This window comes from Thamnophis elegans, chromosome 4, assembly GCF_009769535.1.
Source record: "Thamnophis elegans isolate rThaEle1 chromosome 4, rThaEle1.pri, whole genome shotgun sequence".
In the NCBI taxonomy this organism is placed as follows: Eukaryota; Metazoa; Chordata; class Lepidosauria; order Squamata; family Colubridae; genus Thamnophis; species Thamnophis elegans.
Window position 1 is genome coordinate 5,911,757 of NC_045544.1, and position 25,339 is coordinate 5,937,095.

General features: G+C 41.0%; 2 protein-coding genes across 7 annotated transcripts in view; both read right to left on the reverse strand.

Annotated features, from left to right (window-relative positions):
• DST (dystonin) overlaps positions 1 to 25,339 on the reverse strand; it is a 175,041-nt gene that overhangs the window by 145,824 nt on the left and 3,878 nt on the right. For 5 of the 6 annotated variants that reach the window (XM_032216300.1, XM_032216299.1, XM_032216297.1 and 2 more), the window contains exons 2-8: positions 24,488 to 24,575; positions 22,179 to 22,313; positions 10,331 to 10,483; positions 9,649 to 9,882; positions 7,132 to 7,416; positions 3,770 to 4,315; positions 857 to 1,033 (exon numbers count right to left, since the gene is read on the reverse strand). In XM_032216300.1, coding sequence (XP_032072191.1) covers positions 857 to 1,033; positions 3,770 to 4,315; positions 7,132 to 7,416; positions 9,649 to 9,882; positions 10,331 to 10,483; positions 22,179 to 22,190 — 1,407 coding nt within the window. In that variant the 5' untranslated portion in view covers positions 22,191 to 22,313; positions 24,488 to 24,575. Of the gene's footprint in view, positions 1 to 856; positions 1,034 to 3,769; positions 4,316 to 7,131; positions 7,417 to 9,648; positions 9,883 to 10,330; positions 10,484 to 11,811; positions 12,031 to 22,178; positions 22,314 to 24,487; positions 24,576 to 25,339 lie in introns of those variants that run through there. The other variant, XM_032216296.1, reaches the window with a different exon arrangement.
• Positions 12,607 to 16,947, reverse strand: LOC116507905. Its single transcript, XM_032216301.1, has 4 exons — positions 16,042 to 16,947; positions 14,983 to 15,131; positions 13,995 to 14,209; positions 12,607 to 12,761 (listed from the first exon to the last, which is right to left on the reverse strand). Exons 1-2 carry the CDS (start codon positions 16,854 to 16,856, stop codon positions 15,086 to 15,088), a joined length of 861 nt encoding a protein of 286 aa, XP_032072192.1. The 5' UTR covers positions 16,857 to 16,947; the 3' UTR covers positions 12,607 to 12,761; positions 13,995 to 14,209; positions 14,983 to 15,085.

Here is a 25,339-nt window from a genome sequence, read left to right on the forward strand (position 1 = left end):
TAATACCACTTTCTTACACATTTTCTGTAATATATACACTTTTAAAAAGTGGAAGTATTGAAAGATATTTGTATTTAGGCTATCTTTTTCTTTTAACGACCTTGTAATCCCTTGCATCAGGGTGGAGTCGGGCGACTGAACGGAGCGGGAGAGTTTGCTGGCCGGATGCCCTTCCTGACTCCTATGTGGAGGTCACAGCAGACAATTGCTCATTGTGCCCAGAGAGAGAAATATCTGCTGCTATCTAGGATCAAACTCACAGTCTTCCTGACTAGGCGGCGAAAGCTCCACCTTTAGGCCACCAAACCGCTCATTCAGGTTATCATGTAATTTAAGGGAAATCTGCCTTGGGTAAACTGCATTAAAATATGGAGTGTTTTCCTTTCTTATTGTATTGTATTGTATTGTATTTAGTTTATTTGTATGCCGCCCTTCTCCGGGAGGGACTCAGGGCGGCGAAGAACTCAGGGGGGAAAGGGGACATAAACACAGTACACATAATTAAAATACACGAAAATCACACAGCCATACCAGTCGAGAGGGGAGGGGAACTCATCAACCCCAGGCCTGCCGGCACAGCCAGGTTTTGACGGCTTTCCGGAAGGCCTGGAGAGAGGTGAGGGTCCGAATCTCCGCGGGGAGTTCGTTCCAAAGGGCCGGAGCTGCCACAGAGAAGGCCTTCCCCCGGGTGGTAGCCAGGTGGCATTGGCTGGTGGACGGAACCCGGAAGAGGCCAACCCTGTGAGATCTAACGGGTCTTTGGGAGGTAATTGGCAGCAGGCGGTCTCTCAAGTCTCTCTCTTTACTTTGTAATCTGCTTTTGCCTTAATGCCTTTAACCTAGCAACAAGATTTACCTTGGTTTCTTCTAACTGCCTTTGAAGATTTTTTGGATCCCCAGCAATCGCTTCAGACAGTTGCTTGTTCACAGCTTCTTCACAGTCTTGGAGTCCGGACTGAAGCCCAGATGCCGCATCTTTGTAGTTTTGGTATTTGTCTACCAGATCTTTGAGATTATTTCCAAAAATACTACACTAGAAGACGCAGAAAAGAAAACAGCATTTAAAAAGAGAATTGGTTTTTTAAAAAATTATATTCGTAGTTAACAGTAGGAATTTCTTCTTGTATATACAGCCCCTTGCAATTTGCCATAGGCATTCGTTCCTTTCTGATTTTGTCAGAAACTGTTTCATCAGTGGATAAAACTTTCTTGTTCTTAATTTTGATATAGGGTCTTTTCATGTTTCTGTTGTAATAAATCAACACATGGACATAAACACACAGTGGTAAGATAGATGGGAACAAACTAGGAAACCATGTCAAGAAAATACTTGTGGCTGTTTCACCCGTGGCACGACAAAACCGCGGTCCACTAAAGCGCGCCCAATTAAAGCGCGTACCTGAAGTCATCAGCAGCACGACAAATACGACCGCTGAGAAAAAAGGGCGCTTTAAAAAGCGCTTTGAAAGCAAGCCAATTCACGTTAAGGTAAGGGTTAGGTTTAGGGTTAGGTTAAGGGTTAGGGTTAGGGTTAAGGTTAGGTTAAGCGTTAGGGTTAGGTTTAGGGTTAGGTTAAGGGTTAGCGTTAGGTTAAGGGTTAGGTTTAGGGTGAGGTTTAGGGTTAGGTTAAGGGTTAGGTTTAGGGTTAGGTTTAGTGTTAGGTTTTGGGGGGTTAGGTTTAGGTTTAGGGGTTAATTTTAGCTTTAGCGCTCACAGCGTGCTTTTTTCGTCGCGTTGTGATGACGTCAGGTACGCGGTTTCGTCGAGCGCGCTTCAGTCCACCGCGGTTTTGTGGTGGAACCGTTTCACCAGGAAATGCAAAAAACTGATGACAAATTATTTATGTGTTTAATCTTATTATGTGTTCAATCCTACTGGCTGCATTCAAACAATATAATCAGTGCTTCAATAAATTTCATATGTATTATTTTCCCAAAATGCTACTGATTTTATACTATTCAATTTTTCTACAGTACAGTAGAACTTTCCTCTTATTCATTGCTTTATCAGAAATTGGTTTTGAAAATACTGGCATATAACATTTTCTTTTAATGAAGATAAAGGTAATAATAGTGTAAGGGATGTGTGATACTTCCCTTTGTATGTATTGACAGAATATGCATTGTAAGAATCTAAATTTTAGAAGTTTTCTCATCATTTTTTCTTTCTTTTTCTTCTGACTACTGAGTGATTTTTTTACAATTAATACACTTAGCACCACCTAGTGGATAAATGCCAAACTATATATAAATGTTTTTTTTTTTTTTTTTTAAAAATGAAACTTATAGATTGCAGCAAAGTAATTAACACTGAACTTTCTATTCACTGGAAGAATTTAAGGTTTAGGGGTGTGTATTTAACGAATGCATTGTCTTAACACAGCTTAAATGGTTGATTCCCCTACACTGATTCACGTAGATAAAGGCCAAACCAAATAGAAGTTCATAGGTTAAAACTTGAAGTATACCCAGAAACCTCGTGGAAAAACAATCAAGGAGCAAAGCACAGGTATAAAGTATACCTGGTGTGGAATAGGTACATAAATCGTCGGGGGATGGGGGAATGGGGAATCATGCTGATCATTCATGCTGATTTATGTATATATTCCCCACCAATTTTCAGTCTCATTTTAGAAATGTCGCTGGGTTTTCGCTGGCTAAATTCAGAAATGGCACCAGGTCAGTGCAGTACAGGTAGTTCTTGACTTAGGTCTATTTGATTAGCGATCATTCAAAATTGCAACAATGCTGGAAAAAGTTGCTTACGATTGGTCCTTGCAGCACTGACCCCAACCACTTTATGGTGATTGTAGATTCCTGAGGTCACTTGATTGCCATTTGAGACTTTCCCAGCCAGCTTCTGACAAGGAAAGTCAATGAGAGAACCCTGATTTCCTTAGTGAATTGTTGTGACCCAGCAGGTGCCGTTGGAGCTGCCACCAGACTCTGACAGCGAGGGGCCCTATGAGTCAGCTCTGGAGGATGTGGAGGACCCTGGACAGGGTTCCGACTCCGAGCAGGGCGCAGAGAGGCTGGTTCGCCACCAGGAGGCGCCTGGGCCTTGGACCAGTGGGGGGGAGACAAGGGAGAGTGAGCCGGAAGCCAGTAGTGAGTTGTTCCTGGATGCACGCCATCAAAAAGCTACTAGGCGTCAGGAACAATTATGCAATTACAGGAGGTGATTGCACTCAGCTGGTGGTTATTAGGCTCCTCTCCAGACTATAAAAAGGCTACTTGTGCACACACCCCTCTTTGCAGAAGTCAACACAGAATCGAATGTCGGAGAACTTTGTATGAGCTTGGCAGGCTGGATTGCTGCCAAGCCTTATCTGTGTTTATTGCTTCCCAAGCTTGTCTGTGCTGGGTTACTGCCAAGGACCTGTTTGTCTGTTAATTGAATGCCGTAATTTATCTCTGGATCGGAGTGTGCTTTGGTGTGGAACGAGGGGGGTCAGAACAGTGACCACGTCACCCACTTAATGATCAGAGTGGAATTGCTTAAAACGGTGGCAAAAAAAAAGATGATAAAATCAGGCATAATATATTTAATGACCACCTAGCTCAGCAATGGAAGTTCCAAAACCAACTGTGGTTGGCTGAGGACTAGCGGTATATCTAGTCACTTTCCCTCAGCCCAATCTGACTTGTAGAGATAAAAAAAAACAAAAAACACCGGGAGAGCCAAACTTGGAAAACTGTGAAGAAAGGTGAGATATAATGCAATATTTTAAAAAAAAAAAAAAATCCCACAGACATGCAATCCGATTTACCTTAGAATAGAGAGTCTTGAAGCGACCAGTAGCTCCATCCAGCTTATTCTGTACCTCCATGTACGTTGATGAAGTATCCATGCCTTCTTTCTCATATCTGGCACCTTCTATTTTGTTGCAGGACTTAGCCGCGTCCAATACTCTCTGTCCGGCGATAGTGATAAACCGCAAATCCCCTTTGTGAGAAATGACATCTTCGGAAAAGCTCTTCTGCCTTTGCAGTTTGATGACGATGCCGCCAAAGTCGGAGGCTCCGATCTCCAGGTTCTCCAGTTCTTGCTCCGCCAGCTGCAGCCAACTTTCAAACTCGGCGTAATCGGCCTCGAACTTCTCGAGCTCCTCCTGTAGCGAGCGTGTTAATTTCAGCTTCTGTTCGGATTCGGCCAAGACGGTCTCGTACTGCGCCTTCAGATCCTTTAAGTTCTTCTGGATTTTTTCTTTTTCCTCCGGCGAAAGGTGATGTCCTTGCTTCTCAAGCAGAGCCTGGGCGGATTGGGTCGCTACAATGACGGCTTGTTGCTGAGAGATAATTTTTTCGTGCTGCGCCTGGGGAGAAATCCAGAGTGCCTGGAATTAGGCTTTTGCTCTACAGCAGGATACCAATTTTTAGTAATTCTCTATTCATGGGGACATTGAGAATTACTTAGAATCAACAACTGATTCTTTACTATATGCTATGATATGCTTCTTTACTCATTTAATCTCCCATTGCCAAAGTGACCACATGCAAACATGTTAAAACTTATTCAAAAGGTTCCGATTGGGTTCATGTCAAAATATGTATTTTTTTTTTAAAACTGAATTTTTGTAATCCTACCTTTATTACTCTTATAAGTACAGGTAGTCCTCAACTTACAGCAGTTCATGTGGTGACCTTTCACGTGACCCGACAAAAGCGCGAATGTCATAAGCGCGCCGACAAAACCGGGCGCTAAAACCGCGATGTCAAAAGCGCGCCGACAACAGCGCGCCGACAGAAGCGCAATTTAAGTTAAGGTAAGGTTTAGGGTTAGGTTTAGGGTTAGGTTTAGGGTTAGGTTTAGGGTTACGTTACAGCGCGCTTCTGTCGGCGCGCTTTTGTCAGCACGCTTTAGGGCTAATTTGTCGCTCATTCGTCGCGCGGTTTTGTCACCGCGCTTTAGTCACCGCGGTTTAGTCAGGCGCGCTTTTGTTGTTCGCGCATTTGTGGTGGAACCGACCTTTCAAAGTTACAACAGCACTGGAAAAAGTGACTTATGACCTTTTTTTCACTGTTATGACCTTTGCAGCATCCCCATGAACAGGTGAATCAAAATCCAGGCGTTGGCAACTGCTTCATATTTATGACCGTTGCTATGTCGTGTGATCAACTTTTGTAACCTTCTGACAAGCAAAAGGGGGAAGCCAGATTCACTTAACAACTTGGTTACCAACTTAACTGCAATGAATCACTTAACAACCGTGACAAGAAAGGTCATAAAATGGGGCAAAACTCACTTAACAAATGTCTCACTTAACAACGGGAATTTTGGGCTCAATTGTGGTTGTAAGTTGAGAACTACCTGCAGTGAATATACAGTATCCTGTTTCCCTGAAAATAAGACCTCCCCGGATAATAAGCCCAATTGGGCTTTTGAGTGCATGCGCTAAAATAAGCCCTCCCTCGAAAATATTGGAATACAGCAGCAGTCGTGCCGCCTCCTGCACCTAAAAAATAATAAGACCTCCCTGAAAATAAGGCCAAGCGCTTGTTTCAGGAGTCAAAAGAAAATAAGACCTTGTCTTATTTTCAGGGAAACACGATATATAATAGTCCTTCCTGCTATTTCCCCCACAAAAAAACAACTCTGTAAAGTGAGCTGGGCTGAGAGAGATTAAACATCCAGCCGTCTTTTACGCCTAAGACAGAACTAGAACTCACAATCTCTGATTTTCTAGCCTGGTATCTTTATCATTACACTAAATTGACTCGTACACATTTCATCATATAGGCTTCTTGGACATCCATGGAAGTACTCCTAATAGTGAGTTCCCTGAGGAAATTCTCCTGCTGGTTTATAAGGGCATTTATGTTCCTATGTATGTATCCTGTTGTTGAATTATGTTGGAAAGTATCACAAAGAGGTTTTTTTTCCACTTTTCTTTGACCCTTTTTCCTCTGACTTTCTATTCTCTTAGTACTCCAATCAAACCACCCCTTGGTTCCACTCTTGAACCTTGTGGGCATAATTTCAAATGAGAACTCTTTGAGCCTTGCAGTGCACCAAAAAAAAGGAAGCAGCTCCAATATATTTAGAAACTTAGAATGGTCCCAGCAATAAGGTTTGATTCCACTAGAACTTGTTTTACATATTCTCGACTCAATTTTAAGCAGTCAAGGATGTGTCTTCTTTTTACTCCATCCAGGGGTGGGCTCAGTGGTGGGTTTCAAAAATCGTTCAAACCTACTCTGTGGGTGTGGCCTCCTTTGTGGGAGTGGCTTGCCACCCATGTGACCGGATGGGAGTGGCTTGCCGCCCATGTGACCGGATATGAAGATGCCGACGACACTTGTCAGAACCATCTTAAATTACCTCACACACAGCACTGGCATGCATAAGAATAGGATGTAAACTTGTTTTTTAAAAGGCATCTTTGGTTTGCGTTAAAACAACTTCAACACACGCCATGTTCTGATTGCACCACAAACGCAGTAGTCATCCTTGCCTTTCACAGAGGCCCTGAGTTTTATAAATAGGAGCATGATAGTGTAGAATAATCATATCCAAGGACCAGTGGTGGGTTTCAAAAAGTTTCGGAACCTCTTCTGTAGGTGTGGCCTGCTTTCCGGGTCCACTGGTGGAACCTCTTCTAACCGGCTCGGTAGATTTGACGAACCGGTTCTACCGAATAGGTGCGAACTGGTAGGAACCCACCTCTGGGTGGGCTTCAAAAATGTTAGTAGGGAGTTCTCTGCCCGGTTGCTGGATGGGCATGGTTATGGTGGGCGTGGACTAGTCGGCCTTCTGCACCACGGGGGGGGGGTTGCCCTCCCCGGGCTCCAGAGACTTTGCTCAAGCCTCTGGGAGGGCGAAAAGATCCTCCCCAAGCCCGTTTCCAGCCTTCCCGAACTTCTGGTCAGGCTGTTTTTACCCTCCCTGAGCCTCCGCACACACCCTGTACTTACCTGCATCCAAAACAATCAACGTTGGGACTCCTGGTAGGGGAGGGGTGGAGAGGGCCAGCCAGGAGCAGGATTTGGAGGTTCTCCAACTGCACAGAATTTTGGCTAGAGGTTCTCCCGACCCCTGCAAACCCCCAGCAGGCCACCCCTAACTCCATCCATACCTCCTTCCCCCACCCTCTAGAATTGCAATTACTAATATGGCAGGTGTATACACTACCTTAGCCTTCTGGTATTTCATGTTGAGATTATCGTCCGATGTTGTACGCTGTCCATCTACAAGAGTTTCATTCTGTTCTTGGGTTTCTAGCAAGTTGCCATTTACTTCATCTTCCCCTCCATTCAAATCCTCTCCATCCCCTTCATGGAAATGAGTACCATTCTGTTTGATTGTTGGCTCACTTTTTGTATCTCTATGATCAGCGTCCTTATCTACATTTGACAGCCAGTCCAGAAGATTTTCTATCACATTTTTGCTCTCTTCAAGTTGTTGTCTAGCTGCAACCTGAACAATCGAAGTTCAAACCATTCAGTAGCATGCTCAAAAATATTTACAGGTACAGATGTAAAATGTCCCCCAATATATGCTAGCAATTCAAATTTTGGCTGAAAATGAAAGAACTTTCTGGCTATCAAAACGGTAAGTCTAAAAACAAATGTGAAAATAAAGATGCTCCTTGATTCGAAAAAACAAACAAGAACAACCTTGAAGAGCACCCGGAGGCTTCAGCTGGTCCAGAATGCGGCTGCGCGGGTTATCATGGGGGCACCTAGGTGCTGCCATGTTACACCCCTTTTAGGCGGCCTGCACTGGTTGCCGGTTGTCTTCCGGGTGCGATTCAAGGTACTAATTATGACCTTTAAAGCGCTCCATGGCTTAGGCCCAGGATACCTGCGAGACCACCTACTGCCACCGGTAGCCTCCACCATCCAGTGCGATCCCACAGAGTTGGCCTCCTCAGGGTGCCGTCGGCCAGACAGTGTCGGCTAGCGACCCCCAGGGGGAGAGCCTTCTCTGTGGGAGCCCCTTCCCTCTGGAATGAGCTGCCCCCGGAGCTTCATATAATCCCCGACCTCCGGTCCTTCCGACGCGCCTTAAAAAGTTGACTTTTCCAGCAAGCCGGCCCGGCCTGAACAAAACAAAATAAATTATTGATCATTGTTAATTTTAATTCAATTTTTTTTAATGTTATTGTTAATTCTAATTGGGTATGTTTGGGATATTCTATTAATTACTTTTAACTTTTGTATTATGTGTTTCTTTTAATGTTGTACGCCGCCCTGAGTCCTTGGGAGAAGGGCGGCATATAAATCTAATAAACCAAACCAAACCAATGTGCACTGATTTTATGCTTGCTTTCCTTCCTTAAAATATTCCCAAATTATTTGGATACAAACAGCGAATTATTTATTACTAACTGGAATTTCCAACACCGCTGCATAATCAAGGTGCTTAATGGCAGCTGTTTTGGTACTTTCAGTTGCTGTCATTAAGCAAATTCTGTGTCCTCATTCGGTGCAATGCCCTGTGTTCACCATTTGCAACCTCCTGCCAGCTTCCCCATTGACTTTGCTTGCCCGATGCTGGCAGTGAAGGACTCACAAAAGTGATGATGTGACTATGGGATATTGCAACGTTGTAATTGCAAGCATGTTGCCGAGCACCTGGTTCACGATCACGTGGCTGTAGGGGCGTTGCCTAAGTCCTAAGTATCACATGTTCAACACCATCATAAATCCATCCAGGGAACAAGTGGTTGTTAAAAGAGGATTATTTGGTTTTTTTGGAGCATTTGGTTACTTGGAAATGGTTCCACCACAAAACCGCGCTCGACTAAACCGCGCCTGACTAAACCGCGTCGCTGACGTCATCAACAGGGCGACAACAGCGCGGAGAGAGAAGCACGCTGTAAACCCTAAACCTAAAATTAACCCTTAAACCTAAACCTAACCCCCCTAAACCTAACCCTAAACCTAACCCTAAACCTAACCCTAAACCTAACCCTAAACCTAACCCTAAACCTAACCCTAAACCTAACCCTAAACCTAACCATTAACCTAACGCTAAGCCTAATCCTAACCCTTAACCTAACCCTAAACCTAACCCTAAACCTAATCCTAACCCTTAACCTAACCCTAAACCTAACCCTAACCCTAACCCTTAACCTAACCCTAACCTAATCCTAAAGCTAACCCTAAACCTAACCCTTACCTTAAGTTGAATCGGCTTGCTTTCAAAGTGCTATTTAAAGCGCCCTTCTTTCTCTGCGCTGGCTGTTGTCGCCCTGTTGATGACGTCAGCAACGCGGTTTAATCGGGCGTTGCTTAGTCGAGCGCGGTTTTGACGGGTCACGCTTGGAAATAACCATGGAAGGATAATTGCTCTATCCCAGTTTTAGAAAAAAACGAGAAAATCACTGGAATGCTATTGTGTTTAGAGAAGCCTCTGCTCTAAGGGTGCGCTGTGGAACTACACCACTTCTAAGCCTTCTGGAACGGCTTAAGATTTCTTTTTAAACTGTAGTTTGATGAATATATTTATAAATGAATATGGAAATCTAGATATGTTTGATGAATAAATGAAAACATACGCAAACATGAATGAATAGCGATGATCAACTCTTTCAGTCGTCAAAAGATTTTTCTGAAATTTCTCATTCATATCAACAAGCACGCGCAAGCGGAAATTATGAAGACAAATCGTTTCGAAAGAATAAGTGAATGTTTGCCAAAGAACCTTTTCTGTTTCTTGTTTCATAGCTGTCGTCACAGCTTTATCCAGCTCTTTTCTGGATTCCTCTGCCTTCTGGCTTAGCAACAAACACTTGGTTTTCGCTTCATTCAGTTTCCCCTCAAGAGCGGTCTTATCTTCCAATGGCAGTTTTTCTCCATTCTCTTTCAGGAACATTTCTGTGTCTTTCACAATTTCTGCCAAGGCCTGTGCATTTGATTGCATGCTTTTCTGCAGTTCCTTGAAGAAGGATGACAACGGAAATAAAAATATTTATTTATTTTTATTTATTAAATTTAATTGATCAACCATCTAACCACAGGGCACCTCTATTCAATTCCCTTCCCTTTTTGTGGAATTTTGGAAGCATTTTGGGAAGCTTTATTGGTGAAAATAGAAACTGTAAACCTTTTGGAAGATTAAAGGCCTGTTTTAACTCCTAAATCCCTGAATTCCTCGGTACAGGCTGTTTGTTTCAATGAGAATTTGCTGAATAATGCATCAATTTGGGGCTTATATCACAGGTTTAGCAATAATCTATTGTTTGCACTCACAACGTTTTGGTTTGCCCAATAAGTTAAACCACTCTAGCCATGGCATGAACATGAGAAGTGATTCCACTTGCTGCAAATTGGTCCGTGGTGAAATTCTGACTGTTTAGTGTGTTTGTTGCTACTCAGCAATTTACCTGTTGCCTGACTTGGTATTGCTGTAATTCAGTCTTGCTATCTTCAATCACAAGGGCCTCTTTGTGGCCAATGATCTGATTTTCTGTCTGTGTGAGTAGATCGCATATATCCTGTAATTTGTCTTGGAATTCCTGATGCTGATCCATCAAATCCTGTTTTGAAATAAGAACATAGCTGCATAAAAGGCGCACAAAAGTTGTTGCATAAGTTAAATTTTCAAGCAACCACATTGCAAAGCTTTCATTAGAAATTGTTTCCAAAAGTATGCTGTAAACATGAGAGCAGTTTGCACAAGAGTTTAAGAAATGGTATATAAAAAGGTATGGATAAACCTCACAAATGCTGTAAGTAAAGAGACCAGTTTGAGATGGAATCGCCCAGCAGAACTCTGGCCATGCATTAGGCGTGTGAAAATCCAAATTTCTTTCTTGTTCAAAATCTGTAACACACAAGCATTAATTCTAAAACAGGGATGTCAAAACCAAGGTTAGTTAGTTAGAAAGTTGGTACATGTAAATGTTATCAGCATTGAGATTATGTATGTATTGTAAACACCACAGAAGCACGCGTGCAATAAGATTCATTGGCTCGCTTATCCTGTCCTCCCATTCGATGTAGTTTTCACCTCTGTTATTTTAATAAAGCCCTACCCTTTTTAACAGGAAGACTTCCACTCTTGGCCCTTAAACACTACCTCTTGAAATCTAGCTGGAGTTATGCCTTTTCTATTAGCTCTGTTTGAACAAGTCTCTGTTTTTCATGTACTAGTTGAGGCATCTCCAGCTGGGCAGCTTTAGATATAAAATAAATCCCAAACAATGCATCACCCACCCTAAAAGACCATGAAAATTTATAAGCTCTACAATGGTTTCCCCACATGTAAAGGCATTGATGGTTTCGGCTGAACTTGACAGGAAGAAGTAGGATTTAATCACCAAACTCCCCTTTTTCCCCCTACATACTCAAATCCTAATTCCAATTTAGATCCCACTCTTTCTATATTATGGTTGCTTGTTTAATAGCAATAGCAGTTAGACTTATATACCGCTTCATAGGGCTTTCAGCCCTCTCTAAGCGGTTACAGAGTCAGCATATTGCCCCCAACAACAATCCGGGTCCTCATTTCACCCACCTCGGAAGGATGGAAGGCTGAGTCAACCCTGAGCCGGTGAGATTTGAACAGCCGAACTGCAGAACTGCAGTCAGCTGAAGTAGCCTGCAGTGCTGCATTTAACCACTGCGCCACCTCGGCTCCTTAAGTGTCATTTGAAGCCAAAATATTCCTATGTTGTAAAAAGTTATTATTTTGAAGGGTAAATTTAAATGATCGTTAACTAACTGTCGATAATGCCTCCCTAGAATTCTGAAGGATAAATCCAGCGTTCAACAGCTTCGAAGTTTAGGTGGCCTGTAATTTTGGCACCTTGTTGCTTTAGCTATCTAAAGTATAGTAAGCACAAGGCCACACAGAGAAGCAAACCTGGTGATCAATAAGGACTTGAGCTGTTTGTAAGAGAGATTCGAAACGATCCACTTGAGATCTTAATTATTTCTTGCATTTCCTGGAAGTGTCGTTGCGTGGAATTTAATGGCCTCAATAGTTGCCTGCTTGGTTCGGGGAAAGATCTTGGGCATGTTCAGAAATGAAGAACTGAATATCAAATGCTGTGGATTCCAGTTGCAGTTTTCTACATCCAAGCTCTTTTTCTTGGTCCTGCAAATTAAGCAAAGAAAGTCAGATAATATTCTAACGACAATATCGGGCTCCTGAGCTCCATTTTTGGCTGCGAAAACTTTCTGCAACCCTCTGCCAGCCAAAACGGAGGGCGCCTCCCGGGCTCCATTTTTGCTGGCAGAGGCACTACGGGCCGGGCTCCTTTGCTGTTTCCAGGGTAGCAATAGCAATAGCAGTTAGACTTATATACCGCTTCATAGGACTTTCAGCCCTCTCTAAGCAGTTTACAGAGTCAGCATATTGCCCCCAACAATCCGGGTCCTCATTTTACCCACCTCGGAAGGATGGAAGGCTGAGTCAACCTTGAGCCGGTGAGATTTGAACCGCCAAACTGCAGAACTACAGTCAGCTGAAGTAGCCTGCAGTGCTGCATTTAACCACTGCGCCACCTTGGCTCTCTAGCCCCATAGACCAGATCTAAGCACCAGATCTGGGCCTCAGGTCTGGATCTGGCCCCCAGGCATGGAGTTTGACAGCCCTGGTTTAGACTCACTTGGTGGCGAGATGGGTGGGAAATAAATGTAATAATAATAACTAATACTTGCCTTGGCTAACTGAAGCTTTTGCTTCACATCTTCCACATCACCAACATCCGCCATCGTCAAATTATCCATCGTTTCACTCTTTTCAACAATCCAATCTGTGAACTCCTGAAGACTGACTAAAAGTTCCTGATGCAATACAGCAAGCTTGGCCTAAATAAAAAAAAGGGGGTTTAAAAGATATACTTTGCTAACAGCTTTTTCACACTTAAATAAGAAACCAAAGCTTCAAAGTTTCAAAGTTTAATAGCATTTGTATGCCGCACAATCCCGGAGGACACCGGGCGGCTAACAATACAAATCAAAAGAATAGAAAGAAAGAAGAGATAGATTTAAAACACACCATGCACTCCATTCCAAGTGGGGCTGGACCGTATTTTGGGGTCAACAGCCCCAGGCCTGCCGGAACAGCCAGGTTTTAGTGGCCTCACGGAAGGCCGAGAGAGTGGGAAGGGTCCGGATCTCTGCGGGGAGATCATTCCACAGGGCCGGAGCAGCTACAGAGAAAGACCTCCCCCGAGTAGTCGCCAACCGGCATTGCTCCGGTCGACGGTACCCGGAGGAGGCCCAATCTGTGTGATTTTATAGGTCGTTGGGAGGTATGTGGCAGGAGGCGGTCCCGAAGCGTTCTTAGATTATAACAACCGAAAGGAAAACCAAATTATTCTTATGTTGTGTCTGAGTTTTGAAGCTCTGCAAAAGTCATTTTATGTTATCGGAGCAGAAACTATGAGGCCTCTCCTACCAATCTATAACATTCTTCCCCCTAGACACAATGAAATTTTAAACATTTTTTTTAATGAGAGAGGAATGGAGAGGAGACAGGTGGGAGAGGAACAGAGGAAATAAAAAAAGAGATGAAAAGGATAAAGGGCATGTAGTCCTCGACTTACAACAGTTAATGTAATGACCATTCAGAGTTACAAAGACACTAAAAAAGTGACCTAAGGCCATTTTTCATACTTATGACCAGCATGATCAGGTGATCAAAATTCAGACACTTGGCAACCGGCTCATATTTATGACAATCGTAGTATTCTGGGGCCAGAAGATGATTTTCTGACAAGCAAAGTCACTGGGGAAGCCAGATTCACTTAACAATGTTGCTAACTTAAGAACTGCGGTGATTTGATTTAGAACAGTGGCAAGAAAGGTCGTAAAATAATGCAAAATTCACTCAACAGCAGTCTTGCTTAGCAACAGAAATTCTGGGCTCAACTGGGGCCGTACGTTGTACATGAATTTAAAAGCGAAGTAATACCGATAAGGCCATAAATTTGTGACCTAATAATTTATATAATTTTATTCTATTATGTTTTAAACGGGATTATTTAAGGTAATGTCCCCGACTAAAGCAAGCAAGCAAAATATGGAATATGAACTGACCATTTCAGAGTCTACAGCAAAGACTATTTGCTTTGCTCGGTTTGAAGACATTTCACAGACCACAGAGAATTCTCTCTCTAAGCAATTGTAAGTTTCTTTTAATCTTCAGTTCCTGCTCTGCAGGAACATCTCTGGATTGTAATTCCAGAAAGTCTTCTGCCAACTTCATATCTTTCGCAAGGTGACAGCAACCCCGTAAGTCCTGATTCAAATGCCTACAAGTATAAAAAATAAAGTACAAAACTTCAATGTTAGTGTAAAAATAGGACAAGCTGAACATAGTGGCAGACAATAGAGGTACACCGAAGGAGGAGTAGAGGGAAAGAAGAAAGAGGGGTAGAGAGGGTGGGAGAGAGGATCGGAGGGAGGAGGAGAAGGAAGGGAGGGAAGGTATTGGGAGAGAGGAGTGATAGAGGGGGAGGGGAAGTAGGAAGTAGAGGGGTATGTAGGAAGGAAGAATGAAAGTTGGAGGGGGGTGAAAGAGGGTGTATGGTGGGTCAAGGTGGTATATTGGGTTTGTATTGTGGGGGGTATTGTCTATAAAAGTGAGCGCTGTTTTTATTATTCAATGTTATATGCCCCGGTTATGCACAGTATACATGTGATTGTATGGAATGAAATGGAAATAAAACACTTGTTTTCGAATAAAAAATAAAGTACAAAACGTTAACATGAAATGAGAATAAAAATAGATGAATTCTACTCTTCATTCTATTAAGCAGAATGAATTATATTCTATCAGGGATAAAACAGATTTGTATTGCCTATCGGAAAAAAAAAGAATAATTGACTTGTGTAATATTACTACTACTCCTACTAAAACTTGTAACTTTACACATTGACGTTCTTAACATGAAAATGATACAATGCATAAACACAGAATTCAAATAGGGGAGATCTGGACTGAATCCTATTTCAGTCACATAAGCTTGTAAGCCATGTACATTTGTTAAATAAACAAACATTTCTATACTAATCAATAATTTACCTCTAATTGCTCAAGTTGTATTTTTAGAGCTTCCAAGTCATTACTGATGGGCTGCAGATCATCTAAGAGAAATTTCATATCTGGACTATTATCAAGTGCCTTCTCAAGTTCTCTGTGTAGCAAGAACAGGGCTGCAGAGCACTGGGTAACTGGAAACATTATTGAACAACAAGTCATTTTAGCAAAACTATTTATGAAAGCAATTCATCTGCATTTATTATTGCTCACATTGTTACAGCTGTAGTTTCACTCTTCACAGCTGCAGTTTAAATAAGCCGGGAGGGTCAACTTAATTTTTACCAGTGATCCTACAATACCAATAACTAGAGAACGTTTATGTTTCTTTATAGGAAATTTAAAGCAATTTCCCTACCGTTTTGACGTTTGATGAAATGGTAATGTAAAGAGCTGAGGTGGCGCAATGGTTAGGGTGCAGTACTGCAGGCCACTTCAGCTGACTGTGATCTGCAGTTCAGCGGTTCTAATCTCACCGGCTCAAGGTTGACTCAGCCTTCCATCCTTCCGAGGTGGGTGAAATGAGGACCCGGATTGTTTGGGGGCAATATGCTGACTCTGTAAACTGCTTAGAGAGGGCTGAAAGCCCTATGAAGCGGTATATAAGTCTAACTGCTATTGCTATTGCTAAAGGTAAAGGTTCCCCTTGCATATATGTGCTAGTTGTTCGTTCCCAACTCTAAGGGGGCGGTGCTCATCTCCGTTTCAAAGCCGAAGAGCCAGCGCTGTCCGAAATGTCTCCGTGGTCATATGGCCAGCATGACTAAAACACAAAGGTGCACGGAGCACTGTTACCTTCCTCCAAAGGTGGTTCCTATTTTTTTCTATTTGCATTTTTACATGCTTTCGAAATGCTAGGTTGGCAGAAGCTGGACAAGTAACAGGACCTCACTCCATTAATTGGCGCTAGGGATTCGAACCGCCGAATTGCCGACCTTTCTGATCGACAAGCTCAGCGTCTTAGCCACTGAGCCACTGCGTCCCCTCTATGAAATAGTTACAGCCGCTCAAACAAACAAAGCAACGTGAAAAATTGCTTCTCACCGTGCTTGTTGCCACAGATCCTGGAAAGATTCCTTCATTTCCAAGGCTATGGTCGCAAAAGTCTCCTCCTGAATGGTATAGTTCCTTAGACTGATTTGTTTCCAAAACAAGAGCTTTACTGGTTGGAGATGGGTTCTTGAGCTGGCCACTGATTTTAATTCTGATGCATCTTTAGCTCCATCTGGACTTGGAAGCAATTGGTCAAGCGGAGAAACTATTTCCACCTGACTCCTCTGGTCTTTGACGCTGACGATTCCATGTTGGCCGTTATTTTTATGATTAGAATTATCTGGCTTCAGGATATCAAGGAGGAGATCAGGACTGCTATTATCAAGCCAAATACCTGGGGGAGGATGGTGTTCATTTGCACGGATGCAAAATGGATTGTCCAGAATGGCTGTTTCGGCAACATTGTTTTCATCTTTGATATCAGATTGAGTAGACTGCTCCTGATGCACATGATTGACTGTTTTAAATACATTTTGCATTAAAGCCCTTGTGCCAGTATAACTTAAAGATTTATCTTCCTGATTGTGGGGAATGCGGAAATCATCTATTCTGTTTTTAAGTATATTTGGTAAGGTTTCATGCAACGTAGCATGGATATTAGACAAATGTACTTTCTGATCCTCTATTAGAAGAGAATCAGGCAGATGTGTTCCCTTTGGTGGTAACTGCACATCGTTCTTGGTGGCTTTTTGTAAGAAAGTAGAACTATTATCTTGAATGTCCCCTACCTCGTCATTTCTTTCGCTACTGTGATTAACAAGTATTTCATGCACATTTGGTTTTCCACTAGGCCAGCTGTTACCCATAGCGCCTAAAGTATCCAAAAAGGACCCCCTGTTTGCAAATGTTCCTTACAACCCATTCTAACTTTGCTAATTACTTCTTCGGAAGTTTGATCTTCCGTAATATCAAAGCTTTCTGATTGGAGATTTCCGTGGTATACTTTGGAATGTCCTTCTCTTTCTTTGGCGTCATTCATTTGAATAGGTTCTGGTGTATCTGATGTCAGAATCTGGAAACTCGGTTCTTCAGAATGCTGTTCAGCTTCCGTTCCATTCTCTTTATTGCCTCTTTCAATTTCCGGGTCGTTGGATGAAACTCCGTGTCTCAGCGCTAGGATATCGTTGGTTTTGATATTTTGTGCGCACTGCTTTAAGTAAGTAGAAAGATCAACTACTTCCTCATGGTCAATAGTTACGTCTGTAGCCAAGCCACTAGGTTGTACAAGGGGTTTCGCTTCCTTTGAAAACTGATCAAGACTCGCTTTCTCCTGACATGAGGGAATAGTTTCATAAGTGTTTTTAATACTCAATGAACAATTCTTCGTCAAGCTTCCATCTGATTCCAGGCTACTATCCTCCCACAGAACCCCCTTTTTATTCTGTTTCCCATCACCCATGATATCCTGCACTAACTGTCTATCATTTACTCCATGACTTTCCTTACAATTCAGAAATGACGCTGCTTTTACATCTTGCCCGATAGCCTCGTTGTGGTCAGAGGACAAAGTGTTTTGAAGAACAATGTCTGGCTCAGCCTGAACATTTTTTGTTCCAGTGGCATTCCCTGAAGCCACAGTTTGACTGCCACGTGCGTCAAACTTTATTTCTAAGAAAGGTTCTAAAACATTTTCAGCATCTTTCTGGCTTCATCTTTACTTTTACCATTCGTTATATTTTGACAGTCATCAACGACGTTTCTTTTAAAACACGGTAAGCCGTTTTTCAACTCTACTTGCAAGTTACAGTCCTGATGAGTAAAATCGCCTTCTGCTGTTTTTGAAACTGCTCTCTCTTTTCTCCTAAACGCTGTCTGCCAGTGCTTATACTTTGGCACTGTGAGTAATGCATTTCTATCCCTTCCTCATTCTCATAATCAGTCTCATCAGATGTATAATAATCAAAATCTACAAACATAACTATCAAAGTCATCTTCACTTTCTTTATCCTTATTGCCTAAGTAATCATCTACAGAAATGCTTTCTTGTGCCGTATCATCAGAATAATTTCCTTCTTCAGTACTACCACTCTGCTCTTGCCTATCTTGTTTTATTTCACCTTCACCCAATTTTCTCAGAGAGGTAAGAACCTCGTGTCTTTCTTTTTCCCTCCATTCCTTATCTACATTTCCACTCCCTTCTCCCTTCTCTTCTTGAACAGTGCCTCCACTGAATGGGTTCTTACCCACAGTTTCAGGTGCATCGTCGTTATCCAGTTGACCAAAGCATAGAAAACCCCTCTTTCTCATGCAGAAGATATTTTGATGCTTTTCTGTTGGCTTATCTACAGCAATTTTAATACACTGTACTTCGTCACTGGCTTCTGGAATAATACTTCCCTTATCTGTAGAGGACCTACCCTTATCAACTTTATCTATATTATCAACAAAATCATCACTACGATAATTATGTATGCTGCCATCTTTATGCTTAGCTATATCACAAAGGCTTCGACTATCTTTGTATTCATTACTACTTTCAGAATGTGGAGTGATACATTTTCTTTCATCCCGTGTTTCACAAGGCTTACTATTGCTGCCTTCTAGAAGTGAGCTATTATCATTCACTGACAGTTCATTAAGTAATCTAAGGGGGGCATCTGTACTGACGGGTGAAACACCAAAAAATGCAGAACTGATTCCTGCCAATGTTGTATCAATATTGCCTTCCACTGGAAGACCAATATTAGTGATCATAACGTGATCTGACCGAAAGGGCTCAATGGATTTAATGTCACTTCCAATGGTGGAACTCCGTAAGATTTATTACAATCATCATGCAAAGTTCTACCATTTATGTTACTTTCATTTACGAGTTTGTCGTTGATATTAATATTGCTCTCCGGAGATTCACTTCTTTCCGTTTTAATCTGTTCCTGATTTATCAAACCGATGTTGCCTTTCAGAGGTAGGTCACCCTTAGAAAAAGCATTTTCCATCACAGCTATCCAATGGCTATTCATACAACTATCTAATAATAGGCTATCGGGAGTAGGCTCTGTAGCTTCCAAAGGAGAGGCTCTGTAATTATTATTATGGGATGCAGCAATGATGTTAGCATCTGACTGTAATGTCCATTTTTCATTACAAGCCCCTAATTCTTCCTGAATATGACCTTTTAAATATTTATGGCCAGTTTTCACAGTGGCAAGTAAACTATTCTGGAAATTAACGTTTTCTTCATCTTTTGTTAATATAATTTCTTCATTATCCTGCGGAAAGTGAGGCGGACATTCCTCGGTGTGGTTTGGCAGTTTTCTTCCATTAATAAACGCTGAAGGATTATTTATATCCAAAACATTGTCTAAGTTAGCTAAAAGATTTTCACCGACACTCTGATTTTCCCTGCCTATCATGCTTACGCCAACTTCATTTCCGCTTAAAAGAAGATTTCCTTGCCAATGCTTATCAAGGGACTCTTCTGCCTGATCAGCCTTAGCGCATGATTGGTTAACTAAATTCTCGTGAGTTTCTTGAAATCCCCCGTGTTATTGTTGCCAAGCATACTTTGGTTACTTGTCTCTTGATCTAAAGCACTGCCAGTAACAGAGTTAAGTATTACAGTTTTAGGCTGTGGCTCAAGATATGGACCCTCCCTGTTTTCAGAAGATTCACGAAATTGCTCTTCAGTTCCAACTGCAATGCATTCAGAGTTCTCGTCATCCATTAACAAACTGACAGCCTCGTTTAAGTCACCACCATGCAACAAAAGCCTCTGGCCTGTATTTGCATCCATATAACTGTTTATCATTAGGTAAGACATGAATAGCTTTCGATTCTGTTGTGAGTGGGGACTTGCGAGTTTGCTGGTGTTCAGACGTTGGGTGTCCTTTCTTTCTCCACTCGGGTAGATGGATGGAATTCACAAAATGAGAAACATCTTGCAGCCCTTTTCAATGGGAATGGCGCATCATCCCGTTCGGCAATTCATCAGGAAGAGTAATATTACTCAAAATGGATAAAATGTTGCTATCTATAATTCCTTGCTGGGCTGCGTTATTTAAGCTCATTACTTCAGAGGTTTCTGGAATATATAGCGCTGCTATTTTTTGCCTCCCGCCTAGAATTTTGCAGGCCAGTTCGTTAGATATCATTCCTTGATGCAAACATACAGATACGGGGAATATTTCACCACTTTGGGGCCAAATGAGTCCTACGAAACCTTGCTGTGACTCTAACACCAGCAAGGCACAAGTAGAAGAGATCAGGTTGCACTGTACAGCTTCATCTACAGTCAAACGTTTCGGGGAGTTTGGTGACAGGATTCCACCTGTCCGGACTTGGCGAGTCCAAAGAGCACAGGCAGTATCTTGATCTACGACTCCTCTCTCATTGCTTCTTCGACAGTCATCCTGTGATCTGAATTGGGATTAATTATGCCCCCGGAAAGTAGCTGAGCATCTAACAGCCTGAACATAGTCTCCTTCTCTATGAGTCCTTCATGAGCTGCCCTCATAACAGTTGTTTCCTTCCGCACGTTAGTGTTATTTTGCCTCTTTCTTGAAGAGCCACTGGTAAAAACCTTAAGCCTGTTTCTTTGGGTATGACAGTCCTTTCAAGCAATTCTTCAAATGATAACTTTTCTGCAGTATTGGGATCAATAAGGTCTCTCGATGCGTCCCGGCTTTCTAGGACCTTAGCATATAGCGCTCCAGAAATCAGTTTGTTTTGGAAAGCTTTGTGCAAAGTTAGTGGTTCTTCTGCCCCGACTATTTTTAGATATCCTCCAGAAAGCTGGATCTCAAGAATTTTAACAGCCAAAGATTCTGAAATGATTCCTTGCTCCAAAGCAGCCACAACCGGGATTGTGGTTGCACTCAGTTGCGAAACAACCTCCTTGGCGTTCTGCAAAGCTTGCAGTTCCGATGCAACTTGTTCATCAACAAGGTTAAGGGTCTTTGCTTGTTCAAGATCAAAATTCTTTCTCAAAGTAGGTGAAATTAAACCAGATAAAATAATCTGCCTCTGAAGTAATTGGATTCCAGTGTCATAGTCAATAAGGCCTTTATGAATTGCCTGGAAGACTGAAAACGTCTCTCGGTAGCCTGGTCAATGATGCCAGCTATGACTTTGTCTACCTAAGAACATAAAAATATTTTTTTCAGTATCCAATAAATATCAAAAGATGAAATCTCTGAATTTAAATACTTATCTGTAGATGGCAATAAAAGTCATTTACTTACCAGATTTGGAGCAAGACTGTGAATGTTAGCAAGTCAATGCAGAAATGATCTATGTCAGTGATTCAACTGCACATGGTGTGATACAAGATTGAGACACTGCATGCATCAGCAAACCAAAAAGTCTTATGTTCTGCACACATCAACAAGGTTAGTGAAATACAAGAGCCAATGATCATATAAGTGAGTGAAAAAGACACGTTCCTGGAAGACAAAGTGTCATGCCAGCTATGTGGTTGGTGAGAAGTTAAGAATATTCAGAAAATAATGATACCAATAGTCATGCTACTCATGTTTACAGCATACAGCACTTTTAAGTTGACACCACTGTAACCACTTAAATGCATTGCAACTGGTTTGCATTGAAAGTCATCCATTAGAAACATTTAATACACACGTGAAAGTTAGGGTTTTTTTTTCATATATTAAATATATTTATATATATATAATTGCATATATTAACTGACATTTTGTAATACTTTTACATATCATGAGAGGCCTTAAGGTATTTATCTCACAGTTAGGTGAGCGCCCTTTCATAAGTATGTAACCAGCTGAAATTTAATGAACTTTTGAAATAAATGTACAAAGCAAGAAATATAATCTACCAAATTTTGTAGGGTGTCAGGATTCTGAAACATAGAATTTGTAAAAGATGGTTTTTAAAAAGAAAGGTAAGTGATGTATGATTTTTTGTTGTTTTTAGTTCATGCAAGACACAGATTTAAAGATTATTGATATATGCATGACTATATTTTCCTTTTTATACATTCAATAATAATTCTTATTACAGAAAAATACAGAATGTTTTCATTTAGTCCTCCTTTTGTCTGATGCACACAACTTAATGCCGGTTTTTTTTTTAAAGTAATATACAGTTCTATACCCATGCAATAAGTAAGGTTTAGACCATACACGATCATCAGTTAAATTATAGAGGTTTTAGGCTACCTTTGCATCCATGTTTTCATCTTCTATATTCTTTCCTCCTCCAACTGTATCAAACCTTCACTAGATAAGAGTTTGGAACACTCTTGCAAGGACTTTATATGATTTTCCATTTCGTTTTTCTCATCATTTGTCATTCTACAAAACAAATTAAAGATACATATGTGATTTTCAAAAATAGACTGCAATAGCATAGAATAAGAAACCATGATTTTGATAAATCTTGGCTTACTGAACACTAGGGTAGTTCACTACAACATTCCTCTTTCCATAAGCAACAGAACAAAACCAGAAATAGTTTACAATCTGAACTTGGGTTCCTAGATTCATCAACCAGAAACAAATCCTGCGTTAATTACTTCGCTTTGTAAAAGCAGCAATTTAGAAGACTTTAAACTACATGTTTTTCCTGTTTAACACATTAATATAACAGTAAATAGAGTTCCACTACATCAAGAACTAATGCCACTTTATGTCAGTAAATAAATCTCACAGAAGTAATTACAGGATGCAAAAATGAATTTAGAACCAATACAGCTACATATGGTTGCCTATGAAAATAATGGTGAGTAATTTGATCTGGATTATTCACTTTATGTGTAACCTTTCTTCCTGGATGAGACTTTGCATTAAATATACCAACTGTATTTTCTACTGTGGAGGTGCTTTTACAAGTGAACTGCAACATTTCATGGATAATCTAGACCTGAAGTATTATTTGCAAAAGTTTTCTGATGCCACATACTATAGAGATGCACTGCAGCCAGTGTAATATTTCTGAATGTCATGCTGAAGACTGCAAACTTGGTATTTGGGGATGGAGTGATTATGTATGCTCTTCCATAGCAACACTTCACTAAAAACCATTTACCTTGTTTGGAGAAACGAGTATATTTATTATTCTGAGGCGTAGTGGTCAGAGTGGAGTACCGCAGGCTACTTCTGCTGACTGCAAGCTGCCTGCAATTTGATAGTTCGAATCTCATCAGGCTCAAGGTTGATTCACCCATCCTTCCGAGGTGGGTAAAATAAGGACCCAAATTATTGGGGGCAATATGCTGACTCTGTAAGCCACCAAGAGAGGGCTGTGAAGCACTGCAAAGTGGCATGTAATTCTAAGTGCTATTGGTATTGGTATTGGTATTTTATTATTTGTATGCCGCCCTTCACCGGGAGGACTCAGGGCAGCGAACAATTCAAAGGGGGAAAAAAAGGGGGAACATAAAAGACAAAATACAAATAATAAAAGTAGGCAACAGTCGCACAACCATACATGTCGAGAGGGGAGGGAACTCATCACCCCCAGGCCTGCCGACAAAGCCAGGTTTTGACGGCTTTTCGGAAGGCCTGGAGAGAGGTGAGGGTCCGAATCCCTGCGGGGAGTTCATTCCAAAGGGCCGGAGCTGCCACAGAGAAGGCCCTCCCCGGGTAATAGCCAGGTGGCATTGGCTGGTAGATGGCACCCGGAGGAGGCCAACCCTGTGAGATCTAATGGGTCTGTGGGAGGTAATTGGCAGCAGGCGGTCTCTCAAGTACCCAGATCCTATTGCTATTCTTCCCAAGCAGCTACAAATAGTCATAGCCGTGACACAGCCACTTTCTAATTATTTATTAGATACATAATGCATTATCAGTATTTAGAATCATTTGCTAAAAATGATGCACAACAGAATGCACAAAGCTAACTTAAAAAAAATTATCCTTAAAGCCAGTTCACAGCTTCTAATATGATGAGGAGAAAATCATCCCCTGCTTCTTCAAGGAAAGTTGAGAATGACTGAAGCTGGATTCAACAGATATTGTATTTGAGATAATCACTGATGTATCACATACTGAGTGATAATTCCCATTATTCTAAGATTTGAACAGATTTAAGATTAAGTCTAAGGTCTGCTATTAAGATCAAACTTTGTAATTAGGATCAGGGGAAATTTATAAACAGGAGGGTTGCCAAAAAGTAGACAGCCACAAGCTACACAATTACATCATAATCATTAGAACCAACATCTTGGTTCCCCTTTTAATCATAAGCAAGTATTAGCAAGAGGAAAGTCAAATGTCTATGATGATTCTCAATCATTCACGTTCTGAAGAAGTCTTGGATGAGAAGAAGTGAAATGTTTTCAAGGGGAAAAAACCCAAGAAAGTCCAGTTGCCTTTGGGAAAAACACTTTGGTATAGGAATTTTAAAATTAATTCAAACCCCTTTTCTTAAGTTTCAGAAACTATACCTGATTTGACATATCAAAAGACTAAATGTTGTTATAAGGGTTGAAATAACATCATTAAAGGTCAAAATAAGTGTAACATACTTGTCGCCATATTTTGCTAAAATATCTGTGTTCCTTGCAAAGCCTCTGATAGCTGTCCTTTCTTGGCCGATAATTCATCAGAAGAAATCTGAAAAATAAGAAAGTACATTCAAATATCCACAAGGCTCTAATAATAGAATTAAAATGTACTTTTAAACAATATAAAATATTTTAAGGTTAAGTAAAAAGAGATGTGTATCTGTAGTACATTGACATTTGATATTAATACAGTATAGATTGCCATGCCTGCTTTGTCCACAAATTAATTTCTTGTTTTTGAACAAGCTAGATCATACTGTGTTATATACAGACACACATATACACACATACAAAAATAAGCCTCTCATAGATGTGCTAAGAGGGGCATTCTTGTATCTTTTTTTTCTTGGGAACAAATGCCAGGAACTTAAATCAAAACTTAAAACTGAAATACCCTAACATATGCTTAACTAGCAAAGGAATGACACAGTTCGTTTAACAGGAAACAAAAACAGTGAATTTTGAATGTAAAGAAATATTAAATAAATAAGCATGTACTAATTAAGCCTCTATTTTTCCTCCCTAAACTATTCTGGTCTTTGTTTTAGGTGGCCTTTATGTAAGCACATATTGTCAAGTGAAAACAGGCTGATTATTTGCATTTCACCTTTATTATTTGTACAATTTTATTATGATATTAAAGTGAATACACTCAATATTAAAGTGAATACACTCAATATTCCACAATATGTAGTTGAAGATAATTATGCATCTCAAAAGCTTATTTCTAGTTTTGTTTTGTTTTTTACATTAGCTGGAGGAATATAATGCATCACCAGGCAGAATTTTTATTTACCCGTTTGGGGAGGTGAA

Coding starts and splice junctions, on each gene's coding strand:
- LOC116507905 (XM_032216301.1), bottom strand. CDS start 16,856: ATGGGTAACAGCTGGCCTAGTGGAAAACCAAATGTGCATGAAATACTT. Junction 15,132..16,041: donor GATCTGTGGCAACAAGCACG/GTGAGAAGCAAT, acceptor TAATGTTTCCAG/TTACCCAGTGCTCTGCAGCC.